Raw genomic sequence first — 25,293 nt, forward strand, 5'->3', positions numbered from 1 at the left:
CATGTGTGTAAAATTGGCTCGGCTGAGAGGGTAGGCTACCGAAAGTGTTGTAGGCCTAGTGGTTTAATGTTGTTTTTTTTACCACACTAGGCTACCGGAAGGCCAAATTGAAGTTCATGGTAATACACATGGTAGCCTAGTCTAGTAAAATGACCTTGTATAAAAATAAAATACACTACAAGGCCAAAAGTATGTGGACACTTGCTCGTTGAACAAAGGGCATTAATATGGAGTTGGTCTCTCCTTTGATGCTATAACAGCCTCCACTCTTCTAGGAAGGCTTTCCCCTCGATGTTGGAACATTGCTGTGGGGACTTGCTTCCACTCAGCCACAAGAGCTTTAGTGAGGTCAGGCACTGATGTTGGACGATTAGGCCTGGCTCGCGGTCGGCATTCCAATTCATCTCAACTGTCATTGATGGGATTGAGGTCAGGGCTCGGTACAGGCCAGTCAAGTTCTTCAACACAGACCGACAAACCATTTTTGTATGGACCTCGCTTTGTGCACGGGAGCATTGTCATGCTGAAAGAGGAAAGGGCCTTCCCCAAATTGTTGCCACAAAGTTGGAAGCACAGAATTGTCTAGAATAACATTGTATGCTGTAGCGTTAAGATTTCCTTTTACTGTAACTAATGGGCCTAGCCTGAACCGTGAAAATAGCCCCAGATTATTACTCCTCCAAACTTTACAGTGTGCACTGCATTCGGGCCGGTAGCGTTCTCCTGGCATCCGCCAAACCCAGATTCGTCTTTCAGACTGCCAGATGGGGAAGCGTGATTCATCACTCCAGAGAATGCGTTTCCACTGCTCCAGAGTCCAATGGCAGTGAGCTTTTACACCACGACAGCCGACGCTTGTCATTGCGCATGGTGATCTTGGGCTTGTGTGTGACTGCTCGGCCATGGAAACTACCAGAGCCAATTTGGAACTCTAGTGAGGGTTGCAACCGAGGATAAACGATTTTGAACCGCTTCAGCCCAGTCAAAACTGTTCGCTGCTCTGGCACCCCAATAGTGGAACAAACTCCCTCACGACGCCAGGACAGCGGAGTCAATCACCACCTTCCGGAGACACCTGAAACCCCACCTCTTTAAGGAATACCTAGGATAGGATAAAGCAATCCTTCTGACCCCCCCCCCCCTTAAAATATTTAGATGCACTATTGTAAAGTGGCTGTTCCACTGGATGTCATAAAGTGAATGCACCAATTTGTAAGTCGCTCTGGATAAGAGCGTCTGCTAAATGACTTAAATGTAAATGTTCAGCACTCGGTTCTGTGAGCTTGTGTAGCCTATCACTTTGTGTCTGAGCCATTGTTGCTCCTAGACTTTCCACATCACAATAACAGCACTTACAGTTGAATGGGGCAGCTCTAAGCAGGGCAGAAATTGTATGAACTGGTTGGAAAGGTGGTATCCTATAACGGTGCCACGTTGAAAGTCACTGAGCTCTTCACTACTGGCCATTCTAATGCCAATATTTGTCTATGGAGATTGCATGGCTGTGTGCTCGATTTTTATACACCTGTCATTAACGGTGTGGTTGAAATAGCCGCATCCGATAATTTGAAGGAGGATGCGTAGTGTACATAGGCTAACTGAACAAGAACGTTGCATATTTTCAGTTGCCCTGCTGGCAGTAGTGACGTGTGTGAGCGCTGTTCCAGGTGGCGCCACACACAAGACTAATGTAGCTCCTCGGAATGGGGCAGATGATTTTGCCACCTTTGGATTTCAGTTTGTGGCTCTGGTAGATCTCTGCCGTTTCTCCGTTCTGCTTCACCGGAGTTCAGGATGCGGCTTGTGTTGTCTGAAATCCTGCTTGCAGAAGTCAGGCTCTGTCACGATTAGAGTTCCGACGAAACCGGTGTTGCGCGACCGTTCTGGTGGTCCTCCGGCACGTGCCCCTTCAGCTGTGTAATGGTGGTCTCCGTATGACCGGCGACATCAACAAGTTGATACAGCAACCTTCCCAATTTCAAATAGAGTACCACAGTTTGAGTCATAATACCCATAAACCCTAGCGGTTAAACAAGGAAATGGTTCCAATCGTTTCCCACAGTGGTGGAAAACGTACCCAATTGTCATACTTGAGTAACTGTAAAGATACCTTAATAGAAAATGACTCAATGTCAGGCGGTGGGTGTAGCTGGTGCATGAAGTCAGGCGCAGGAGAGCTGAGTGAACGCACTTTACTCAAGAAAATAGCACAAGTAACAGCACCAAATGTGCGAACAATAACGGTTGCCACAAAACACGGGTGAAAACAGCAACCTGACAAAACCAGACGGAAACGTACCGACATGAACAATAAACAAACACACACAAAGACATGGGGAAACAGAGGGTTAAATACATGACCAGTAATTGGGAAATGAAAACCAGGTGTGTGGAAAACAAAGACAAAACCAATGTAAAATTAAAAGTGGATCACCGATGGCTAGAAGACCGGCGACGTCGACCGCCGAGCGCCACCCGAACAAGGAGAGGAACCGACTTCGGCGGAAGTCGTGACACTCAAGTGAAAGTCACCCAGTAAAATACTACTTGAGGAAAAGTCTAAAAATGTTTGATTTTAAATATACTAAAGTATCAAAAGTTAAGTACAAATCATTTAATATTCTTTATATTAAGCAAACCAGATGGTGCCATTTTCTTGTTTTTTTAATTTATGGAATGCCAGGGGCACACTCACTCCAAGAAACATTATTTACAAACGAAGCATGTGTGTTTAGTGAGTCCGCCAGATCAGATGGTGTAGGGATGACCAGGGATTTTCTCTTGATAATTGTGTGGATTGGATCCTTTTCCTGTCCTGCTAAACATTCAAAATGTAACAAGTAATTTTAGGTGTCAGTGAAAATGTATGGAGTAAAAAGTAAATCATTTTCTTTAGAAATATAGTAAAGTAAAAGTTGTCAAAAATATAAATAGTAAGGTACAGATACACCCCCCCCAATGACATAAGTAGTACTTTAAAGTATTTTTACTGAAGTACATTACACCACTGGTTTCCATTATGGGATTTTAGAAACACTTAAAATAAAGGCTGTGTTTTGTGTAGGCTTACCTTGGTGTGAAGTTTTGATCATGTGTAAATCTCTGTTTTTGGTAGGTATTAACACATGTAAAATACTCAATCTGATTTAGTGGGTCCCTTTAGTCTCATGAATGCATTGTTTTCAAGTTTGTATTAATCCTAATTGTTGCTTTTACAGAGTACTATACTGCCCTACCAAACAAAAAGGCAGTAACTGCTAATTTGGTCGAAAATTACGTTAACTAATTTTTGTTACATTAAATACATGCTTAATCATGTGGATAAGTTTCCTGCCTCTATTGTGTTTTGGAGAAAATGGGAGTCATGTTAGCAGTAACTGCAACATGATTACTGTTTAACCAATTTTTCTCAGTTCCACGTTATGAGTAGTTACTGCCTTTTTGTTTGTTTGGTAGAGAAGTGTAATGGGCATGGTTATAGTCTGTGAGATTTTAACATAAACGTTGTGTTCTAAATGCCTCAACTCTACATTGCTGACAGAATTCCTGATTATTACTGCAAATATGTAAATGTGTTAACTACATGGCGGTGTGCTCAATATGGCCCTGAAAGGGTTAATGGGTTTAAACGTTAAAGGTCAATGGGTGTCTTCTTGATGTTGTTTTGAATTCTGTTTTAAACATTCTACAAGATGTTTACTGTGATGTTAGAAATGGAAGAGTTCCGACTGAGGGTTCCAAGTGATTCTGAAGAGTTCCGAAGTTTGACACATTTCACTTTTGTCTTCTCTAACAAGCTACTCAACTTTCAAGCTCTTTGTTTTATACCTTCATAATTTTCATCATTTAAAAATTAATAATGTGGTAAGTGATTTATTTTAGTTGTTTGATGTGTTCTCTTGTTAGTAAAGGCTACTTTATTTATTTTTATCTTTCATTTTAGGCACTGACTGTGAAATCTCAGAAAATAAGGTATTATTTCACTCTAGTGGAAATTTTGAAGTCAGTCTTGGTCCAAATCACACAAAAAATACAGAAAACTGCTTAAAACTGAAACCTTTTACAAGTCAATAATTGTCTATTTGTCAGAATTTGAACAATGCAAGATATTATATACTCTATTAATTCTTCCCTGTTTTGTAGGAGATCTACAGGCATGAAATCAAGTTTTCTGAAGCCTTGCACCAGGTACACCCAACCAGATTGGTGCTTCAACAGCAATCTGGTCACCAATAGGTCTGAGCTGCAGAGGGCCTTAGCCTATCAGATCAACCAGGATCTTCACTGCGCATGTGGAGATGCTACCACTCAGGTAACACATTGTGGCACGTTGTGTCCCCCAGCTATTTTAGAGGAACCCTACTGCTCTCTTTTCAGTGTATTGGAGTAAACCCTTGCACACCTCACAATCTGGGGGTGAAATCTCAGGTCTGGGGGTTGTGCTGACAAAACATCAGATCCAGGAATGCAATGTCCACTCCTCCCCCTGGCTTAGATTCGCTGGGCCACCTGGAGCACGAAGAACCACCTGACCTACCGCGTAGAGGAGCTAGGGCACTGGCAGAGCCAATCAGCTGACATCATCGCAAGAGTAGACCAGGAGATGGCTGCCTTAGTGAAGGTAGAGTGGATTCAGGGTGTATGCAGGGCCAGGGAGAACAGTTGGGACACTCGAGACACACTGCACTGCCCTTGATACCTTCAGAACAGACGAGGAGACACTGTCTGCGTTTACACAGGCAGCCCAATTCTGATATTTGTTTCCACTAATTGGTCTTTTGACCACTAACATCAGATCGTTTCACATCAGATCTTTTTCAGAGCTGATCTGATTGGTCAAAAGACCAATTAGAGAAAAAAAAGATCAGAATTGGTCTGCCTGTCTAAACACAAGCACAGAGATGCAACCAACATCTGAGAATGTTCAGATTTCAATGTGTTGTGTAGAACCAGGTGATTGGTGATCATGTAGAATAGGGAATCTGGTCCACAGATACTACATTCCCATGACTCAGGACATTCTAAATGTTGCTGCTCACCCTCCATGACTTTAAATGACCCTTTCTTGTCATGTGTGTGATTTAAACTGATTTCATGGGTGTTGGGTGTTTCCAGGTGAAGGCGATCGCTGAGTGCTGTCTGCAGGAGAAGGTCCTGTACAGGCAGGTGCTGAGGGAATGTGTGGTGCTCTGAGACGGCCGGACGGCGGTGAAGCTGGTCCATGACGACATGGATGCTGAGCTGAAGCGGGAGGTGGAGCTGGCTGAGGAGATCATCCACCTGATTCAGCTGAAGATCCACCTGGTCCTGGACAACCTCTGGTCAGAGACTGCCCCCCTATTCCCTATTTAGTACACTACTTTTGACCAGGGCCCATAGGCTGCTGTTGTGATGAGTCTTGGATAATAAAACGCACCAATGCTTGTCTCGTTTTTATACAAGTATTCCAATGACATTAATGAATTATTTGCAGATTGTAAAGTCTTTATCTCTACTGTTTCAAATCGGTTCCACAGGCATACCTAGATTGCTATCTATTGCTGTGTTTACACAGACAGCCCAACTCTGATATTTTGCCAAATTATTGGCTGCCTGTGTAAACGCAGCCATTGTGTCTGCAAATTGTTCACCTGATCTGACTGTATATGAATGCATTATGTCCTCACTCTACCTGTAGCTCTCTGAAGGACGTGCTTACCCAGATGATGCCCGACCACATGGACAAGGGACAAGCTTTGAAGCTAAACGTACACTGTCTGACCTTTGACCACCATTCACCCAACCTGGGCTACAAGTACCAGCCTTGCCGCATCGTCAAGGGGGGAGTTAATCGATCAATAGATAAATCAATCAATAAGTGTGAACATCTGTCCCCCGGGTCATATTGTCCTACCTAAAACTTTTTAGTCTAGTTGGAGGTGAAAAGAAAAGCCGGAAAGTTCACTACTTTAGCGATTTATATTATAAATCCTCTCTCCATACTCTTTCCCAGAACCCTGACCTATGATAGGTGGTTGCTTACTGCAAAAGACTGAAGCAAACAGCAGAGAAACTGGTCCTGGACTGCTCTTACTTCCGTGGGAATCTGCAGTAAACCCTCTCCAAGGTATAGTACAGGCTGGAACATAGTTTTGTATGCTCCTCCTTATGTTGACTGTATGTACATTAACTGCATTCAACAATGCTATATCAGTGTCTTATTTGGCAAGAGATTGACAGAAAGACTGGCACAGACTCTGTTTATGTTTGGAAAACATATGTCTATCTGATAAATGTCTGTGTCATTCCTGTATGTCTGACTCGCTGTGTGTATCACTGTTGGTGTAGCTGATGAAGGCTCTGGAGACCTAGAGCTGTGCCACTGACTTCGGCCTGAGGAAGAGGCTGAATGAGCTGAGCGCCACCAGGGATGCCCTAGAGTGGGAGAAACACTGTTGTGAAACGTTGTGTAAGCCTAACAGAGACCGAAAGAGTTCTACATAAGAATTATGCAAAACACACTGTAGAAAATGATAGTCATAGTTTATCAATGTAAACAATTCACAATTGTCATTGTGCTTAGTGAATAGTGATACTAATGAGATAAATTGACTGACCTGTAACTGACCTTTTAACCTGTCACCAGGTGAAGGCGACAGTGGTGGTCCTGGTCAAGGAGATGCAGAAGGTGGAGAAACAGATCATGAGCTCTGGCTCTGAGCAGCAGCTGGCCCACACCCGGCTGGATGTCCTGGCCCAGAGGGCCAACTACGAGCCTTGCATAGACCAGGTCTGTCTGTCTGTCACCTGCCTTCTCTCATCCTATAACAGTTTCATGTTAACAATACAATGTTAATTGTTTGTTGTCAGTATGTATGTGTGGCTGCCCTAACCCAGTGCTACCCCTCCAGCCCCACATTGCTCTTCTGCAGGAGACCAAGAACCTGAGGAAGAGCACCTTTGGCCTGCAGAAGAAACTCCTCTCTCAGTGAGTTATCCCTCACAGTAGTGAAGATGACAAATTAATCTGCTAAAACATACCTTCTCTGGAACTAACAGTGTGAACATATGACACCTAACTGTTCTATGACAGCAACACCACACACACCTACCTCAATATTGCCTCCTTGTGGTTATGGGTATGAAAGACATTAGGATCATTTTTTGTCTTGGAAAAAAGTTATCTTGACTATATCAACATGACAAAGTATTTTTTCTTGTGTGTATGCTTTCAATTTCAAGTCAAGAGATTGGGTTGGAGCCAAAACCTGCTTGCACAGGGGCCACTACAAGCCTAAAACCATTTGGAATGGGACTTATTTGGAGGAAAATTGATTGAGTGTTGTTTTGCGGTCACCCGGACACCTACTGCCTGTCCAGGGGGTGTCACCTCTTTAACCAGGTCAGATTTATTGTAGCAACGGCCCATGGTAACGCAGAGAGTCCATGGCGACATGGGTCGCGCTATCTTGGAAAGTGTGAAGGAATGCGACTGAATGAGAGGTTCCCTTTGCGTTAATATCCCGCGAAATGCTCTATTAATGGTATATCAAAAAGAAAACTTCTAGCCGACCACTGTTCTCTTGAAAGTAAATATGGGATGCGGCAGCTCCAGGTTCACGGTGGTCGAGCCCGTGAGATCAAGCGAGTTGGACGGAGGAGAGGTACGCTGCCTGCAGTTCCTAATTTCGATTCCTATTTAAAAACTGTAATCACAATGTCATGAAGATGTGTAATACAGAAGGCAAAGTGGAAGACTTTTGGAATGGAATGGCACACATCCGGCGTGATGCGCGCCAGAGCGCTTTTCCTCTCAATTGATTCCCTTATTTGATTTGCGGGGGGCCTACCGATAGCCTAGTGGCAGTTTTTCTTTTTAGTCAAACTATTTGGCTACTTGATCTAGAAATAAATATGATACACTTTGTATTATTGCACCTGTCAAAACACCTAAGACACTATGCATTTGAGTTTGACGTTGTAATTCTCCAAACAGGATGACACAGTGAGTAAACAAGGCTGTAGGGGCGACTCTGCAGTGTCAAAGTTAACCACAGACAGTGGAGTGGTCCTGGACACTGGTGAGGTCCCCACCTTACTGGGGGCTGTACCCAGGAAACTATCACCACTGGCAGGTAAGAGGTCGGTGTGTGGTGGGGTGTGTGTGTGAGAGAGCGTGTGTATCTTGTACTCGTCAGAGACCTCCTATTTGTGTGTGTGTGTCTCCCACTCAGCCCACATCCCTGGCCTGGCCCAAGAGAGTGGTGAGAGACCCAGGTCCAGTGAGATCCTGGAACAGCTTCTGAGCCAAGGCATCATCGCCCAGCCCAGGGAGAGGGCCAGCGGCGAGGCATACAACATCATGGTGGGTACCGGTCAGGTCTAATGGTGGGGCAGAGCAAAGTGTAGCTTCATGTAGTCTCAGCCCTCTATGGTGGCATCAGAATCAGGTGAGAGGAGGAGTTCCATAATCTCTTGTCATCATAAGACTGGGGCCTGGTTGGATAGTCTCTTGATTAGTTTCCTGGTTATTGATAAAACTGCTGTCATCTTATGGAAGTGAGTGCATAACTGATTGACTATGTCAATATGCCAATGACAGTCACTGTATTGAAGAGATTATATATTAGAGTTATACTGTAGTTACTGTGTAAATATGAGTGTTAACCTAATATGTGTTGTTGGAGTGTGTTTTAACTCATGGTTTAATTGCTGTGTGTGTACGGTCAGATTGATGACAGAGAGACACCCAAACGTAGGCCTCCCCCTCACCTGGAGTCTCTGATGGGCAAGAGGGACCAGTCTGTCACCAGCCAAGTGGACATGGAGGAGAAGATGAGACAGGCGGAGGAGGAACGGAAGGTGAGGATTACGAAATCATGAAAAATATGAATGTTAGGTGAGGGGAATAAGGGAAAACTGGGTTTAGGCGGTTAAATGGGGACCAACTTTAACTATATCTGCCTTGAATATGACTTGTGTGTCTTGAATATGACCTGTGTGTGTATCTTGAATATGACCTGTGTGTGTATCTTGAATATGACCTCTGTGTGTATCTTGAATATTTATTTGTTTTCTTTCTCATCTCAACAAGGAGGAGCTAAACGTGAACCTGAGGCCTAAGTCAGCTGGTGTCCATGACCCAGAAGCTGCATCAACATCCAGAGAGGGGGACGTAGTCAGCCCTGTGGAGGTCCTCCACACCCCTGATGCCCCTGAGACCCCACCCAGCCCAAGAGGGATCCAGCAGGAGCCACTGGATCCAGACCCAACTCAGACTCAAGAAGGAGTGGATGGAGGGAGTGGAGGGGTCAGGGTGGGCGGGGGAGAGGGAGTCATAAGTGGGCTCAGTGTGCAGCTTCTCTCAGCCTCTCTTGAGATGGAGAATGACTCCACATTTCAACAGACTGAGCAAGCTGAGGAGCAATTCTAGCACCTGGCTGGGAGCACCTTATCTGTCTATTGGAGCCCAGTGTGTCTGAGAAGGGAAGGATGGATGTAAGGAGGGATAGAGAGGATAGAGAGATGGTGCAGGGGGAATTAGAGGAAGAGTGAGCAGGTGAGGGAGAGAGAGATCAGTGATGTCTATTTGTGTTTTGTATACAAAAGAGCCGAGTGTATGTGCATACAGTCTGTTTCTAAGACTTGTTTGATGTAAGTGGTATAAATCGAAGAGATCTCTGAGGATTGACTTTATGATGCAAAATCATACTGTATAAAGGTGGGCAATATTATTATTTGAAATTGAAATCATTAAGTTATTTATTTTCCATTAATTTAAAAAAGGTCAAGACCCCCCCCCCCCCCCTCTGTTTTGTGTGTTGCAATGGTGGACGTTGAGTTGAAAGCTGTTTTAGACACAAGATGGCGGTGTTTCCATGGAATTAAATTACTTCTTCAGCACTGTTCATTATAGTTCACTTGCAGAAAGTCTTTGGTGTCATGATCATATGTAAGAGTATCTTGGTGTTTTCACTATAAAAAGTAGGTTTTATTACTTTAATGTTAATTTGGCGACAAGCACCGGGAATTATTGTAAGCTTCTGTGTGGTGGTGTAATGCATCGGATGGTCGGACATTCATTGTATCTGTCCCTAATGTAAATAAGCAATTGAAATGAGAGAGAGAGTCAAGAACCCGACACCCTCAGCACACAGGGGGACAAACACCTACCTGGAGGTGACAGCATTCCCTCCCCCATATGCCCCCTTAGATACAACATAACCAACAAAAATGGATCACGACTCCTGCAGCTCTGTCGGATGCTGGATATGTACATAGTCAATGGTAGGCTTTGAGGGGACTCCTATGGTAGGTACACCTATAGCTCATCTCTTGGCAGTAATACTGTAGACTACTTTATCACTGACCTCAACTCAGAGTCTCTTAGAGCATTCAGTCTGTCCTCTGACACACCTATCAGATCACAGCAAATTTCACACTACTTGAACAGAGTTATGCTCAATCATTAGGCATCAAAGCCAAAGGAACTGAATAATATTAAGAAATTATATATAATGGCCTCCCGAGTGGCGCAAGTCACTGCATCACAGTACTAGCTGTGCCACTAGAGATTCTGGGTTCGAGTCCAGGCTCTGTCGCAGCCAACCGTGACTGGGAGACCCATGGGGTGGTGCACAATTGGCAGTGCACGCTGACATCGTCGCCAGGTGTACGGTGTTTCTTCTGACACATTGGTGTGGCTGGCTTGAGGGTTAAGTGGGCATTGTGTCAAAGAAGCAGTGCGGCTTTGTTGGGTTGTGTTTCAGAGGACACACGACTCTCGACCTTCGCCTCTCCCGAGTCCATATGGGAGTTGCAGCGATGACACAAGACTAACTACCAATTGGATACCACAAAATTGGGTAGAAAAAGGGGTAAACTTTTTTTTTGAAATGCTATAGATGAAAGGAAAATAGTGTGGAAATCTACCAAAAAAACAATTAGGCAACAAATTCAATCCGTTCTAATTTCCTGGACAAAAGGTTTCATTGTAATAGTGAAAGTGTAAACTTGGCAGTAGAAAACCTAAACAGTATATTTGACCTCTCAGCTTCCCTATTAAATTAAAACATTTCAAGCAGATAACCTAAGAAAATTAACAACAATGACAAATGGTTTGATGAAGAATGCATAAACCAAAAAAAGAAATTGAGAAACCTATCCAATCAAAAACAGAGACCCAGAAAACCTGAGCCTACGCCTTCACTATGGTGAATCACTAAAACAATACAGAAATACAACATAGAAAAAGAAGGAACAGCACATCAGAAATCAGCTCAATGTAAATTAAGAATCCATAGAATCAAACAACTTCTGGGAAAATTGGAAAACTCTAAACAAACAACACAAACAGTTATCTAACCAAAATGGAGATGTATGGATAAACCACGTATCCAATCTTTTTGGCTCTATAACAAATATACATGATCAAATACAAATCTTAGAATCAACTATTAAAGACTACCAGAACCCACTGGATTCTCCAATTACATTGAATGAACTACAGTACAAAATACAAACCCTCCAACACAAAAAGGCCTGTGGGGTTGATGGTATTATAAAATATACAGAACACAAATTCCAATTGGCTTTACTTAAAATCTTTAATATCATCCTCCGCTCTGGCATCTTCCCAAATATTTGGAATCAAGGACTGATCACCCCAATTCACAGATGTGGAGACAAATTTTACCCCAATAACTATTGGGGATATGCGTCAACAGCAACCTTGGGAAAATCCTCTGCATTATCATTAACAGCAGACTCGTATATTTCCTCAGTGAAAACAATGTACTGAGGAAATGTAAAGTAGGAAATTTTACCAAATTAACATACCCTGCACACCCTAATTGACAAACAAATAAACCAAAACAAAGGCAAAGTTTCTAATGCTTTGTTGGTTTCAAAAAAGCTTTTGACTCAATTTTGCATACGGGTCTGCTATACAAATTGATGGAAAGTGGTGTTGGGGGAAAAGCATACAACATTATAAAATCCATGTAAACAAACAAGTGTGTGGTTAAAATGGGCAAAAAAACAAATTTCTTTCCACAGGGCCCGGGGGCAGGAATGCAGTTTAAACCTCACCCTCTTCAACAAATATATCAATGAACTGACGAGGACACTAGAACAGTCTGCAGCACCCGGCCTCACCCTACTAGAATCTGAAGTCAAATGTCTACTGTTTGCTGATGATCTGGTGCTTCTGTCCCCAACCAAGGAGGGCCTACAGCAGCACCTAGATCTTCTGCAAACTAAGCCCTTGCAACCTTAGTTTGACTGTTCCCAAATGACCCATCATTACCTTTTGGGTGTTATATGGTTGACAGGTTTGCTGTGTTTTTCAACTGGTGAAAAACCTGGTCTCAGTTCCCAAAATTACAATATCTGATCACATGTCAGGTTAAGTATTACGTTGACATTTTCTAAACATGGCTGTCCTCCTAACGCTCCCTTGTGTAATCAAGTTGGAAGCCCATCCTGATAGTCAAGGATGGTGAACTTGAAGTGGAATGCTGAATGGAATTTGTAATGGAATTCCACAATTTTTTATTTAGTTAGTTACATACTCACATAGCGTTCATTGCGTTAAAGGATATCTCTATACTACAGTATATAGGCTATGCATTTAATTTAACAGGGCCCATTTGGCACACTCCCAATGTTATAGCCTATAAATGTATACTATAGGCCTATACACATCAAATATATGCACATAAGGGATTTAAGGATATCCATTGATGAGGATTTACCAGAGACTCTGTAGCTACGTTTTGTTAGCCAAAATGTAAGGTGATTCTGATTAGTTAGCATGCTGCACGCGAATGGAGATAACAAGGGGATGCAACTCGATGGTATCTTTATTGTGTGGCTGCTGAAACCCGAAACGGACCACTATGCGGCGGCTCTGCTCCGGGCTGTCATTTAAAGGGCACGTGGGCACGCATGAATAAAATAGTATCTGATCCACCGAGATACAGAAAAGACGCTCTATCAGGTTGCGGCCGGGAATAGTGACCAAGGAGAGGGCTATGGCATTTCTTTGGTACAGAAGAGTCCAGTGGCAATTCACGCTATTGCATTCCGGTGATGGAGGAGATGACAATTATGACAGCTAGCCAGCCACATCAAATTTGCAACTCATAATATTACTGTAGGCTACAAGCAACCAGGCACATACCAGTATTAGGGCCTATGTAGGCAGCGTGTCTCCATGGCTGACTTAGTCCATAGAGGTGGAACCATATGAACGATTTAGACAATAGTTCCGTATCAGATTTCTCAGTATAAAGTTACAGACCAGTTGTGGAAAACAGGAGGGAGAATCATAATTTTCCACATTCATTCATGAAAGACAAAAGTCAACAGTTTTACAAAGTTTACAAAGTCTTATAGTTGTTATTAGGCCTATTTTAGTTATCACAGGCACTACAAGACCCACAAGTTGACATTCATCTGACCTCAAGGCACTGCTGTACTAAAATATACAATTTAACCTATTATTTGTATGATGTATATAATCACAAGCATAAGTAGCCTATTTGAAAAATTATCTGAAGATATGATTTTGTATGGACGGATCCTGCACGGGGCGGTGCCCAATTGCCCTGGCCGCGTATTTACGCACGTACCGCTCTTCCCTTCAAGTCCACCTAAAAAGGTTATCATAAATTCCATCATTACCCGGCTGAACTCAATCCTAAACGCGTTTTAAAACAGTCCAGTCATCAGTGGCCTTCTATGAGACATTAGGGGCCCAGAAAACTAAACATTTATGTCCCTACCCATTGTGCATTATTCTCTTAGCAGCATCGCGTGTTTGATAGTCCAAAATATAATCTAACACGCTACTGCATTATTCTACAATGAAACTTGAGGCCCAGAGATTACACCTGTCTGCATTGGTCATGCTGAACTGCTGCTGCCACTAAAACACATGCGTCCCTGGGCTGGCCACTGTCTGTCTCCTCTCTGTGCGTAATGGGCCTTCCCGACCCGACCACCTGCTGCCAGGTATCCCTTGGGACAGGAAGAGAACCAAGACCTTCCTTTTTCAAGTTATATCTTCATGGAGTATAATGGGGTCTTGTGTGTGACACTGTGGGTTATTAAGTAGCCGAAACCTTGCCGTGAGCACTAGTCTATACAATTGATGTAAGAACAGATCATTTTAGGGGTATGAAAAACCGAATGACCATAACTTTCCTGGTGGTTTAACATGTGGTAGGTAGTATGGTCCATTCTTCATCACCACTAAGCAGGCATGGATTTTTAATTGTGCGCGCTTCCCAGCTGTTTGCTGGAGCGTGTAGGGGAGCATGTGGGCGGGCAGCAATGCACGCACAGTACCGCCCTCGGTCTTGGAACTGGGTGGAGTTATTGGAAGCACTTTTAGGAATGGGTCCGAAACATATTTAGTTAGTCACGACAGTTACGAAGAAGAGTTGCAAACACCTGACGATCTCTTGGACAATCAGCTCCATATCTCCTTTAAGTGTCGAAACATAATCTACCTCGAATCTTGATTTTTGTCGCCTTTGTTATTTCCCTGAAGCCTCTCCAGTGGTAAATGTCTTATTGTTCGTTTTTATAGCAATACTGATAAATAACGTAACTAGCTGATAAGAAAACATTGCACTATATTTTTGATTGTTTCTGTTAATACAATTTTGCACTAAAATATTGGTGAAGATGCACACCACGCAGAAGGACACGACCTACACGAAGGTTTTTGTCGGGGGTCTTCCATACCACACCACGGATTCCAGTCTCAGGAAATATTTTGAAGTGTTTGGAGAAATTGAAGAAGCAGTCGTGATTACCGACCGACAGACCGGCAAGTCCAGGGGGTATGGATTCGTAAGTATCAATCTAGTATTTATTCTTCATAACTTTCTTACACAAAGTGCAAGTGAGACAGTGCAAGTGTCTGTCTAAGGCCTGCATTATTTCAAATGGCAGTAAATCACATGTCATCGTTAAAGTGGGTGTTGGTTAGGCTACTGTAGGCCTATTTCATAATATTTGAAGTTTTTCATAAGTAGGCTTGTGTTTTCAGCTTGAAGCGTTTTATCATTGAAAACACCCGATTGGCGCACACGCGCACTGTTCCGCGCTAACATGTTCAGAAGATGAGTTTTGGGAAGATGATGAGCAGAACCTCATGTCAATGTCTATGAGCATTAATAAGAGACCGATGGGCTACTATAAAACTGGTTTACTGTCATGGTACCTCCCTCCTTGCAGCCATTTAGTTTTAAGCACATTTATGTGAAATATTAGCCTGTAGTATTTGATGAGTTGAGAGGTTTTCCTCGGGTTATTTGAAAAATACCCTACTACAGCACCAAAAACTCGTACATAGTCATTACTCTCAAATAGCGTACTTATAGTCACAAGTAAACTTGACCTCAGAGAAAAACAATGTACTGACAACAATTATTTTGAATGGATGAGTATCTATGGCCAGAGATGGCGTTATATCTAGCTTCTACTCTGGAAAACAAGGAAATAACTAATCAGGAGCTTAGAGCCTACCTAGGACCAAAGATCTCAACTTACTATAAGTAGTGGTGGTTATCTTAATTTTCAAAATATTGACTGACAGTCGGGTTGTGTGTGATATCCATATTTTCTCTATTTGCCTCCCTTTAGCTAATTGAATATGAACATTGGCGAGTCTTTTATTTTTCACCACTTCTTACCTGTGCTCTCTCCCCCTCTCTGTGTGTCCCTGCAGGTGACGATGGCGGACCGCTCGGCTGCAGACAGGGCCTGTAAAGATCCGAACCCCATCATCGACGGCAGGAAAGCCAACGTCAACCTGGCGTACCTGGGGGCCAAGCCACGGGTGATGCAGCCAGGTAAACACACTCTCACACTCAGTCACACAGTCACATAGAGAGATACCTATAGGTGAAGTATACTTAACTCAGTAGGAAGCAACAGTACCTGTTCTGTATGGTAATGTTCTTAAAACATTGAGGCTGTTTGTTCTATAGAACATGCCCCAGGTCTCATCTTATTTTTATTTCCATATTGTCCACATTTTTTCCTCACAAATCATGCCTGGTGCAGAATACTTTCATGATGATCCCAAGGCTTATTAATCATTCTGTCACATAAATATGTAAAATGAATGTGTTCAATACATGATTCAGGATGTCCCGATGTGTCTAGAATGAACTAAATTACTGCATCCCAAATGGCACCCTATTCCCTATATAGTGCACTACTATGGGTACTGGTCAAAAGTAGTACACTAAAAAGGCAATAGAGTGCCATTTGGGACTCACAGATGACATGAATAAGATCATTAATTAATTTGACCATACCTCATCTCCATCCAGGTTTCACTTTTGGTGTTCCACAAATCCATCCTGCCTTTATCCAAAGGCCTTATGGGTAAGTACTGATGCTTCTTTGTGTGTGTTGAGGGAATGGTTGGGTGTTGATAAGTATACATTTACAAATGACCTCATCAGTGAAAACCTATATGAAACCTCACTAGAGTTACCTCACTGAATCTGTTATTTATAATATATTAGCAGTGAAGTCCCTTATTTGGCGAAAGTCTAGCATTGTTAGACATGTTCATACAATGACATGTATGTTTGTATAATCTGTTTATGTAATTGTTTTGTGCTTAGTCCTATTTTTCTCCATACTTGCATGATAATTATGTTGAGGGAGAAAAACAGTTTCACAAGTCCTCTTTCTTTTTATCACTGACTACAAAGTTGACCACCAATATAAGGTTTGTGTGAGTGAAAGAGAAAGTGTGTGTGTGTGGTGTGTGTGTGCACACTTGTGTGTGTATGCATGTGTGTGTGTTATGTGTTGAGTACAACTAATGGAAAGTTAGAGCCTCAATGACTCAATGTTATCTCTCTCTGGTCCGACAGGCTCGATACAGGTTAACATAACTGGTGGTTTCAGGATTAGTTCTGTGGGCATGTCACAGATCAGACCAGGGAATTACCTGTAATTTCAAACGCACACAAACAAGCTCAAACGGTGATTATAGATGCATGTATGTTGGTTTTTAATTTTGGTTTTGAGTTTTAATTCATTTTGAATAGCAATTAGAGCTTTGTGTGCTTTTTTTGTTACTGTTATGAAGTGGTGTTCATAGCTAAACCGCGTGCTGTCTATTTAATGACCAAAAAAAGCTGGTTTGACGATATTTGGGATGTTCTTTTACGATGTTGTGGAAGAGTGTTGACTTTGCCAGGGGGAGCAAAGTCTTTTTTTTTTTTTTTATGCTTTTGTGTTGTAGCTTGTGGTTTACTTTTTCTTTGGTAACATTATGTTCTATATGTTGTTGGATGCGTTGTTGGAGTGAGGGACGGTTTTCTGTGTGCTTTTTTATTATTCCCCTGTCACCCCTACTCCAAACCAAACCCACCAAAACCATCAACAGCTCACAGCTCATTGCAAGACATTTCTAGGACCTTTATCTTCCATTAACACCTAACCTATCAAACTCACCCACAATTGAGTATTTCCCAGGAATTGCATATTCTCTCTTTCTCTCTCTCTTTCTCAAGCCACCAAGGGCATGTGCCGCATGGTCTTTGTCTCTTCTAACTCTCATTCTCTCTTATTTTCTCTCCCTCTCTCATCTATCTATCCGTATATGGTATACTTCAGGGCCGACTCTCAGGAGAGCTGCTGTTTCTCATTCAGAGATGATAAAGAAGAGAACAGTGAGGTCAATTTACAGTCTAGTCATGGACAATAGTCACTAACCTTATCCCTTACAGGACACGGGTGACAGATGAGGAAAAGTCATCCAAGGCTAGTAGTTTAGTTGAAGCAGAACACCTACTAATGTGTGTTTCTGTTAGTGTGTGTTTGTTTGTATTTGTCTGACCATACTATTGTATGTGTGCGCACACATGTTCGTTTGTGTGTGTGTGTCCTTTCGTGTGTAGTCGAGTCCAGTGGTAGAGCAATGCACCAGAGTCTCTACTGTGACACAAACAAATGTCTGGATGCCACAGCCTCTGAACAAGCTTTCATCACATGGGTCTGCGGCGTTAAGGAAAACAAGCTTCTCCATTGTCCCTCACAAAGGCTGGAGTGCTGACGCTGCAGTCGCATGAAGCCTGCACTGGTAGCGGGGTGGGGGGCTGGGCAGGGGTTCTGGGGCTCAATCCGTCCTGATGGGATGGGACACTCTTTAAAAACAGCAGTCCCGAACGCATGGAGGCTGGAGGTCCCAGGGAGGTTTAAAGGGCCACAGACACATCCAGACAGTGCCACCTATGTGCCACCTGTGCTTTCCAACACATGTAGAAGGCCCAAGGCTCCAGAAAAAAGTATTTGTCCCAAATGGCACCCTATTCCCTGTATAGGTCACTACTAGGGCTCTGATGAAAAAAATGCAAAAAATTGCAATCTATATAGGGAAAAGGGTGCCATTGGGACGCAGACATAGATGGGCACAGCTGTGGGAGGGTAGCAACCAGCTCCATGGCTATCACACCACTAGGTATGAGTCTCACCAATGATATGATCCCAACACATGTAGGAGGCTTGATAGATAGGTATAAAGCAGAAGAGGCTGGTGGGAGGAGCTATAGGAGGACGGGCTCATTGTAATGGCTGGGATAGTATGAATGTAACGGTATCAAACACATCAAACATACGGAGATCTAGTTTGACTCTGTTCCATTGATTCCATTCCAGCCATTACAATGAGCCCATCCTCCTATAGCTTCTCCCACCAGCCTCCTCTGATGGGTACTAGGTAAATGGCAGTACGTACAGGTCTGGGATCAGGCTACTGTTTGAGCCTGTAGCAACCAGATCCATTGTTATTATTATAGCACCATGTCGCCCCTCTACGCTTCTCACATTTATCTGTAGCATGACTGGCTGTTCCTCAGCTCCTAATGCAACAGAATCCCAATGGTTCTAATGTGTCGGAGAGCAACAGCTGTGTACTCCTAAACTCCCTGCCACCCCTCCACTCTTCCCCCTCTCTGGTCGAAGATGTCACCCATCTGACATGTGATTGACACAGACCTTTATTTAGCCTTGAACTTTACCGACCGCAATGTTCCAGACATAATATATTTACACAGAGCATTGAGACACACAGTAACCCTAGTATTTTTAACCTTGCTTGTATCTCTAGGGAAACGAGGGCACTTAGATGGGAGTCAGAGGGTAGCCAGTGCTTCCCATGAGCAACACCATTACGGAAGTGAATCCAGGCAGATGTGTGTGTTTTGTTTGTTAGGTGACACAGCATTTACCAACATATAAGAGGTTTATGCTGTTGGAGATGGAGAAACAGGTTGTAGTAGTCTAATGTTGAATGAGATTACGAAGGGGAGAAGGACAAGATAGAGGAAGTGAATAAAGGTAGGGTGGGATATGAGCCCAGATGAGTTCTAGAGGTGGGAACATACCACTAGGTACTAGTAAGTCATATGTAGGATGACAGGCAAGCAGAAAATAGCTGGGGCCCAGCCTTCAGCCTCTCCTGTCAATCATACATGAGGCCAGGCAACAAAGAGCATGTCGAAGACCAGATCCACATTACAGGAATGTCGTCATGACTACTTATGGAAACCGTACTTGTGTAGGACTTATTTGCACTCTGCTATATATTTATGGAAAAATAACATTGGAATGAAACTCTTGGGCATTCTTCAAGCATTCTAATGCAGGACAACAATCATGGGCCATTTTAACGTCTCTGTCTTCTTCATACTTTGGATGCATCCCAAATGATACCCAATCCCCCTGTATACTGTTGACCAGATCCCTATGGGCTGGTGGAAAGGGAATAACGTGCCATTTAGGATGCAACCTTAATTTCCAACAACAGCATGTTTCTTGGGCTCCTGACTGGTGCACCGGTCTAAGGCACTGCATCTCAGTGCTAGAGGCGTCACTAAAGACCCTGGTTTGATGCCAGGCTCTATCACAACCGGCCATAATTGGGAGTCCCACAGGTGAAGCACAATTGGCCCAGCGTCATCCGGGTTAGGGTTTGGCCGGGATAGGCCGTCATTGTAAATAAGAATTTGTTCTTAACTGACTTGCTTAGTTAAATAAAATAAAATTCACCATTTAAACATACCAGTTCAATGCTGTCATTTAATTCTCTACAATTGCAAATATAGTGCTATTAAAAAGCACCTTTGTTGTGTGTTGTAACACTGCATAACATATTTTATATGTGGTGTGAAAGAGCTTCTTTTTGTGCCGGTTTTCCCCATACTGTAAGAAATAATCGTTTTTCCGAAAAGAGATGAAAACAGCATTTCAAAATACCTGTTTGATCCAACTTTTGACACCATGCTTCCATCCTGAATGGTACCTTATTACCTGTATAGTGCACTGCTTTTGACCCTGTGGGGATGCATCCCATATCTTAATATAGCTAGTAATGGGGAGGCACAAGAATGGTCAGCTTTGACATGTGTTTTTCGGTGGACACTGCATTTTGTTGTTTCGTTGTGAAACCATCCTTTGCGTGTGTGTGTGTGTGTGTGTGTGTGTTTGAGAGTTTATCTTTGTAGTGGCCCGTGTGTGTGTGTGTACACGTGTGTTTTGTTTTGTTGTGCATTGTCCAGCCTGTGTGTGTGTGTGTGTGTGTCTCCACCTTGTATTGTGACTGTAACACTGTGCTGAGACCGCAGCGTGCCAGCAGGCCAGGCCGAGGCATCTGCCAAGAACGTGTTGTCATAGGAGCGCCTCTGACCCCTGAGTGATAGAGCTGTACTTGATCTTTTATTTTTCTTTCTTTTAATGTATTTATTCTTTCCTTTTTGTTTCTTTCAGTGAGTGTTTGTGCTGTGTTGGTTATCCATGTGGACTGTTTTGAATTTTTTGTCTTTGACGTCTGTTTCTTGTAGAATTGCTGTTGTTTTTCCTGTTTCCTCGTTGGGGCCAGTGTTTTGAGATGTGATTGGTTGGATAGTGGAATGCTGACAATAGGGTTGCCACGATAGATCTTGTCTTTGGTTTCTCCAATCCAGATTCCAAACTGTTTGACTGTACAAAAGATTCCTCTCTCCATCTTGTTTCTTATTGGCTTGATTGATGTCAGTATTTATTTGGTCCGATCAATTGTTAGGTTGTTTCTCAAGAGATTTGAATGACCTGTTGACAACATCATCACACCATGCACATCATTCCAGACCATTACAAATCCACACCAGACCACAACTCATTGAAACCCAACACTGACAAATGGTGGTAAGTCAACATAAAAGTGATTGTCAATCATTGTCATAACGCTGATTAGGTTACTCAGTCTTCTCTTACTGAATCATAAACTTGACTCCAATTTAACACCAGTTTAGTTTTTTTGAGGAATGTAATTTGTGATTTCCCAATCAAGGTCAACGAGTTGGGTTTCCTCCACCAAAACAATAGTGTAACTTTCCCAAACGACCATCATCATGCTAGCAGATAGCGCTAGAGAGCCTAGCGAGCCGAGCCTCATGGCCGGGATTTGTCATGAAGGGCTGAATATGCTCATTGTTCCTGATTGCTTATTTAATGAAAAGGTCCCTCTGAGTGCAGCTAGCCTAGCGCCCGGCCCGGGGCTCTTTGTCTAAGCACAGAGGGGGAAACAGCCAGCAGTGTCCTTTTTGAAAACTGTCCAGCTGTCAAAGTGGCAGTGACATTTTCACAATGCCCCCCTCATCTCATGTCCTCTCCCCCTCTCTTCCTCACAGCGCTGCCTGTGAGCCTCCCTCCCCTCCTCTGTTCCCCATCCCCTCCCAACTAGGACTGGCACCAGAGCCAAATCCACATGTGACCAAGCACACACAAACCAAGTTCTCTCTTCTCGCCATCTCTGGATTGTCTCTCCATGACGGCATCAATCGGTCACTGAAAACCCAAACTGTCTTCCTATCCCTTACCAGAGGACAAAACCCCTCTGAGCTTTGAACACCTCTCCACCAACCCATTTTTTTTATCCCACAGAGAGATCTCTATTTTGGCAACCCTATATCTCTAATAGCTACTTGCAGACATCTCCGTGGTGTTATTGACTGGTGTATTGATGTGTTGGGGGGCCCTTGGCCGCAGTGTGGTTGGGTTGGTTGCGTTTGGTTCTGCTGTCAAACTTGGGGTTTGCTGCTGTCTGTCAGTGGCTGTGTAAGGCCAGGTCTGTGATCTCTAACTCTAACTCCATGTCTGTTTCTGTCCTGCAGGATCCCTGCTCACTATGTGTACCCTCAGGCCTTCATGCAGCCAAGCACCATGGTCATTCCCCATGCCATGCAGCCCAGTGCAGCCTCTGCCTCCACCGGTTCCTCACCATACATCGACTACACTGGAGCCGCCTACGCACAGTATTCCGCCGCCATGGCGGCTAGCGCTGCTGCAGCCTACGAGCAGTATCCCTACGCTGCCTCCCCTGTAGCGGCCGGGTACATAACTGCGGCCGGTTACGGCTACGTTCAGCAGCCCCTGCCTACGGCCGCACCGGGATCAGCCGTCGCTGCAGCCGCAGCTTTCGGTCAGTACCAGCCTCAGCAACTGCAAGCTGACCGCATGCAATAGCAGCCACTGCCGCCATTGGACACGAGGGGATGGGAGGCCCACTGCTGATTGGCTGTGCAGAGGAAAGGAGGAGGAGGAGGAGGAGAGAGGGGCCGTGTTAAGTGACGGAGTCGTTAAGATGGTGGTGGTGAGGTGGGAGCTCCATACAGTAGCTTTCCAACTTGCTGTGCTTAAACCCCCCCCCCCCACAAAAAAATGAGTAAACGTTACCAATTCACAGAACAAAGTAAGGTGGATATATCCTTATGATTATTATTGTTGTTATTAATATAATTATTACTATTATTATAATTGTAGTAGAGTATTTATTTATAGAAGAGAAATGCAACAACTAAGCTTGGTGTAAAATATTACCTTATGTTCCATTGCTGTCATTAACAGAAGAGAGAGAGCGTTCTCTTTACGGGACACTTAGACGTGTCCCAAAGTGTTTTGTGTTCTGAAGCCCTTATAACATATATTTATTATCACATTTCGAGGACTCTTGTCGTTCTGTCTTTTCAAGTGCATTGAAGTAAATGTTGTGATAATCAGGGAAATGGACCAGTTTCCAGTGTGTTAGTAAAGACAACCTCTGCGTGTCAGGGAGTAGCTGAAATAACTGTGGAGAAAAGGTGTAAGTCTTGTCTCGTGTTAAGAACATATCTTCCTGATGCTGATTGTCCCTTTTTTGACTCTATATCTTGATCTCTTGACCTATGCAAAGCAAACAGTTCACCAGGAGACAAAAAAGCTGCAGGAATAACCAAAAATGCCATCTACTCATCAACTCTTCAAAGGGCATCACAAACAATAAGAAGGAAACTCCGAAAGAAAGGTTTTCAGACAATGAGAAGCACCAAATCAGTTACTCTCAAACACATACATTACGCACACACACAGTTGTGTACATAGTGGTAAAGGACAAAGGGCTCAGTCGTGTTCCCCTCTGGCTCTGTGCAATGGGATCTAGTCAGAGTGAAAGAGAGGGAGGGAGCAGCTGCGGGTGGGGAGGGGGGTGGGACAGTTAGCCCAGCGCCACACAAATGGATCACTCTGGAAAGAACGCATCACTTGCGCTTATTTGTTGAGCTGTCACATTTTAATCCCTGGGCCCATTTGGGAACTGGCCCCTCTGGGTTGTCTGCCTGGCCCTGTCAGCATTTCCACCTCTGTCCTAGAGCTGGCCGGCTGGGCTGGTGTCAGGTACATACACTGCCCTTCTATCCTAACCCTAACCTTGTCCTGTACCCACTCCTCACAGCCTCACCAACCCCCTTGCCCTGTACCCATTCCTCTAAGCCTCACCAACTCCTCCTCTATCCAGACTACACACCCCAACTCCGGAGCTCCTTTCTGTGGGTCTGGAAAGTGGTGGCAGTGGGGAATGTAGAAAGGGGGTGGCGGGGCTGCAGGCGCTTGACATGAATCTAGGGGTTCTTTGTGTGCCTCACATTTGTGTTGCTATTTAAGAGAGTAAGAAAAGATCTATTTAAGATATTTATTTTCAGAGTTGACTATGTTCTATACGCTCTACGGACAAAGACTTAGTGGCGGTACTGAATTACTATTGTTATGTATTCATCTCAAGGCATATAAGTTATTGAGTAGGTTTAGTTGTATTATTATTAACATACTCTACCAAAAATGTTGATTTATTTAAGATACAATTCTGTATGTGCACTGTACAATTATACTTTTTGCCTTTTTGAAGTCTTAGAACATGACATTAAATATTGGCTAGATTAATGCCTTTTGTATGAAACTTTATTTAAATGCAGGCATACTTGTGTGCAGACTGTTATTCTGCCTCTGTGTTTAGAACTGTTGGAAAAGACAAAAAAATCCTGACAAAATTAGCAAAATGCTTGCTTTATACATTAGAATGTATAGTCATTGTCATGGTTTGGATAGCTGTGCTTCTATTGCTTTTAATATACATCAGATGGGCTATTTTACACTTGGGAATTTTTATACTTGAACTATTTCTTACAAGGGAAAATATGAAAAATAAATGACAAAAAAATAATTTTTAAGGAAGCTTTTCATTGTCACTGGATTAAGGCATGTATAGTGTTAAAACCTTATTTCAGAATTTCAACACTATTTACTCTAAATTGAAATAAAAGGTTCTATATTTAAACAATGTTTTTTAAATTTATTTAAGATGGATATACGATGTTGAGTTGATCAATTGTGTTGTTTTCAGGTTGGGTAACTTTTTGTGGGCCTTGTTGTGGAGGCCTGAGAACATTAAGTCTCCAGAGCAAATGATGTATGAAAGGTGAAGGTGTTAGTAGTTGATGTTCAGCAGGTTCTATGGATACACATGTCCCAGATTTGTACCCTACAACACGAGAATGGCTGAGTCACCTCTTCACTAGGCAAAAGCTTCTCTCTCAAACACACATGGATCTGCATCTCAAATGGCACCCTATTCCCTTTATAGTGCACTACTTTTGACCAGGACCCCTGGTCAAAAGTAGTGCACTATAGGGTGAGTGTCATTTGGGATGCGACTGCTTATTTCTAGCTCCAGAACTCACAGGTATTGTATTATGTAAGGACTGTTCCATCTAAGTGTATTAAACACCTATAAACAGACTCACTGTCTATTTGTGCATACATCCTCAATTCCCAAGCCTCTCATCACCAAAATATGGTTGTAAAACCTTTTGGGAGACTGGTGTTTAAAAACAATGTTCATAGTTTAGTTGGGTTAAGTAGCTGATTACTTTCCTGTGTGTGTGTGTGTGTGTGCTTTGTAGACTAACAGTGAAACGCTTGCTTACG

At 43.2% G+C, this 25,293-nt stretch overlaps 2 protein-coding genes across 4 annotated transcripts; both read left to right on the plus strand.

Moving 5' to 3' along the window:
* Window positions 1-7,389: 7,389 nt before the first annotated feature.
* stmnd1 (stathmin domain containing 1) lies at window positions 7,390-9,889 on the plus strand. 2 transcript variants are annotated; one of them, XM_055893105.1, is made up of 5 exons: window positions 7,390-7,643; window positions 7,976-8,114; window positions 8,214-8,344; window positions 8,710-8,841; window positions 9,077-9,889. In XM_055893105.1, the coding sequence occupies exons 1-5, from the start codon at window positions 7,575-7,577 to the stop codon at window positions 9,410-9,412; spliced, it is 807 nt and encodes a 268-aa protein (XP_055749080.1). In that variant the 5' UTR covers window positions 7,390-7,574; the 3' UTR covers window positions 9,413-9,889. The 2 variants fall into 2 exon arrangements, with proteins under 2 accessions (XP_055749080.1, XP_055749078.1); XM_055893103.1 differs by having other exon boundaries at window positions 7,391-7,643; window positions 9,074-9,886.
* Window positions 9,890-14,356: 4,467 nt separating this feature from the next.
* LOC129830855 (RNA-binding protein 24-like) lies at window positions 14,357-24,646 on the plus strand. 2 transcript variants are annotated; one of them, XM_055893654.1, is made up of 5 exons: window positions 14,357-14,547; window positions 14,674-14,841; window positions 15,722-15,845; window positions 16,332-16,386; window positions 22,170-24,646. In XM_055893654.1, exons 2-5 carry the CDS (start codon window positions 14,674-14,676, stop codon window positions 22,519-22,521), a joined length of 699 nt encoding a protein of 232 aa, XP_055749629.1. In that variant the 5' UTR covers window positions 14,357-14,547; the 3' UTR covers window positions 22,522-24,646. The 2 variants fall into 2 exon arrangements, with proteins under 2 accessions (XP_055749629.1, XP_055749628.1); XM_055893653.1 differs by having other exon boundaries at window positions 14,357-14,841.
* The last annotated feature ends 647 nt before the right edge of the window (window positions 24,647-25,293 follow it).

Source organism: Salvelinus fontinalis, chromosome 32 (assembly GCF_029448725.1).
Source record: "Salvelinus fontinalis isolate EN_2023a chromosome 32, ASM2944872v1, whole genome shotgun sequence".
In the NCBI taxonomy this organism is placed as follows: domain Eukaryota; kingdom Metazoa; phylum Chordata; class Actinopteri; order Salmoniformes; family Salmonidae; genus Salvelinus; species Salvelinus fontinalis.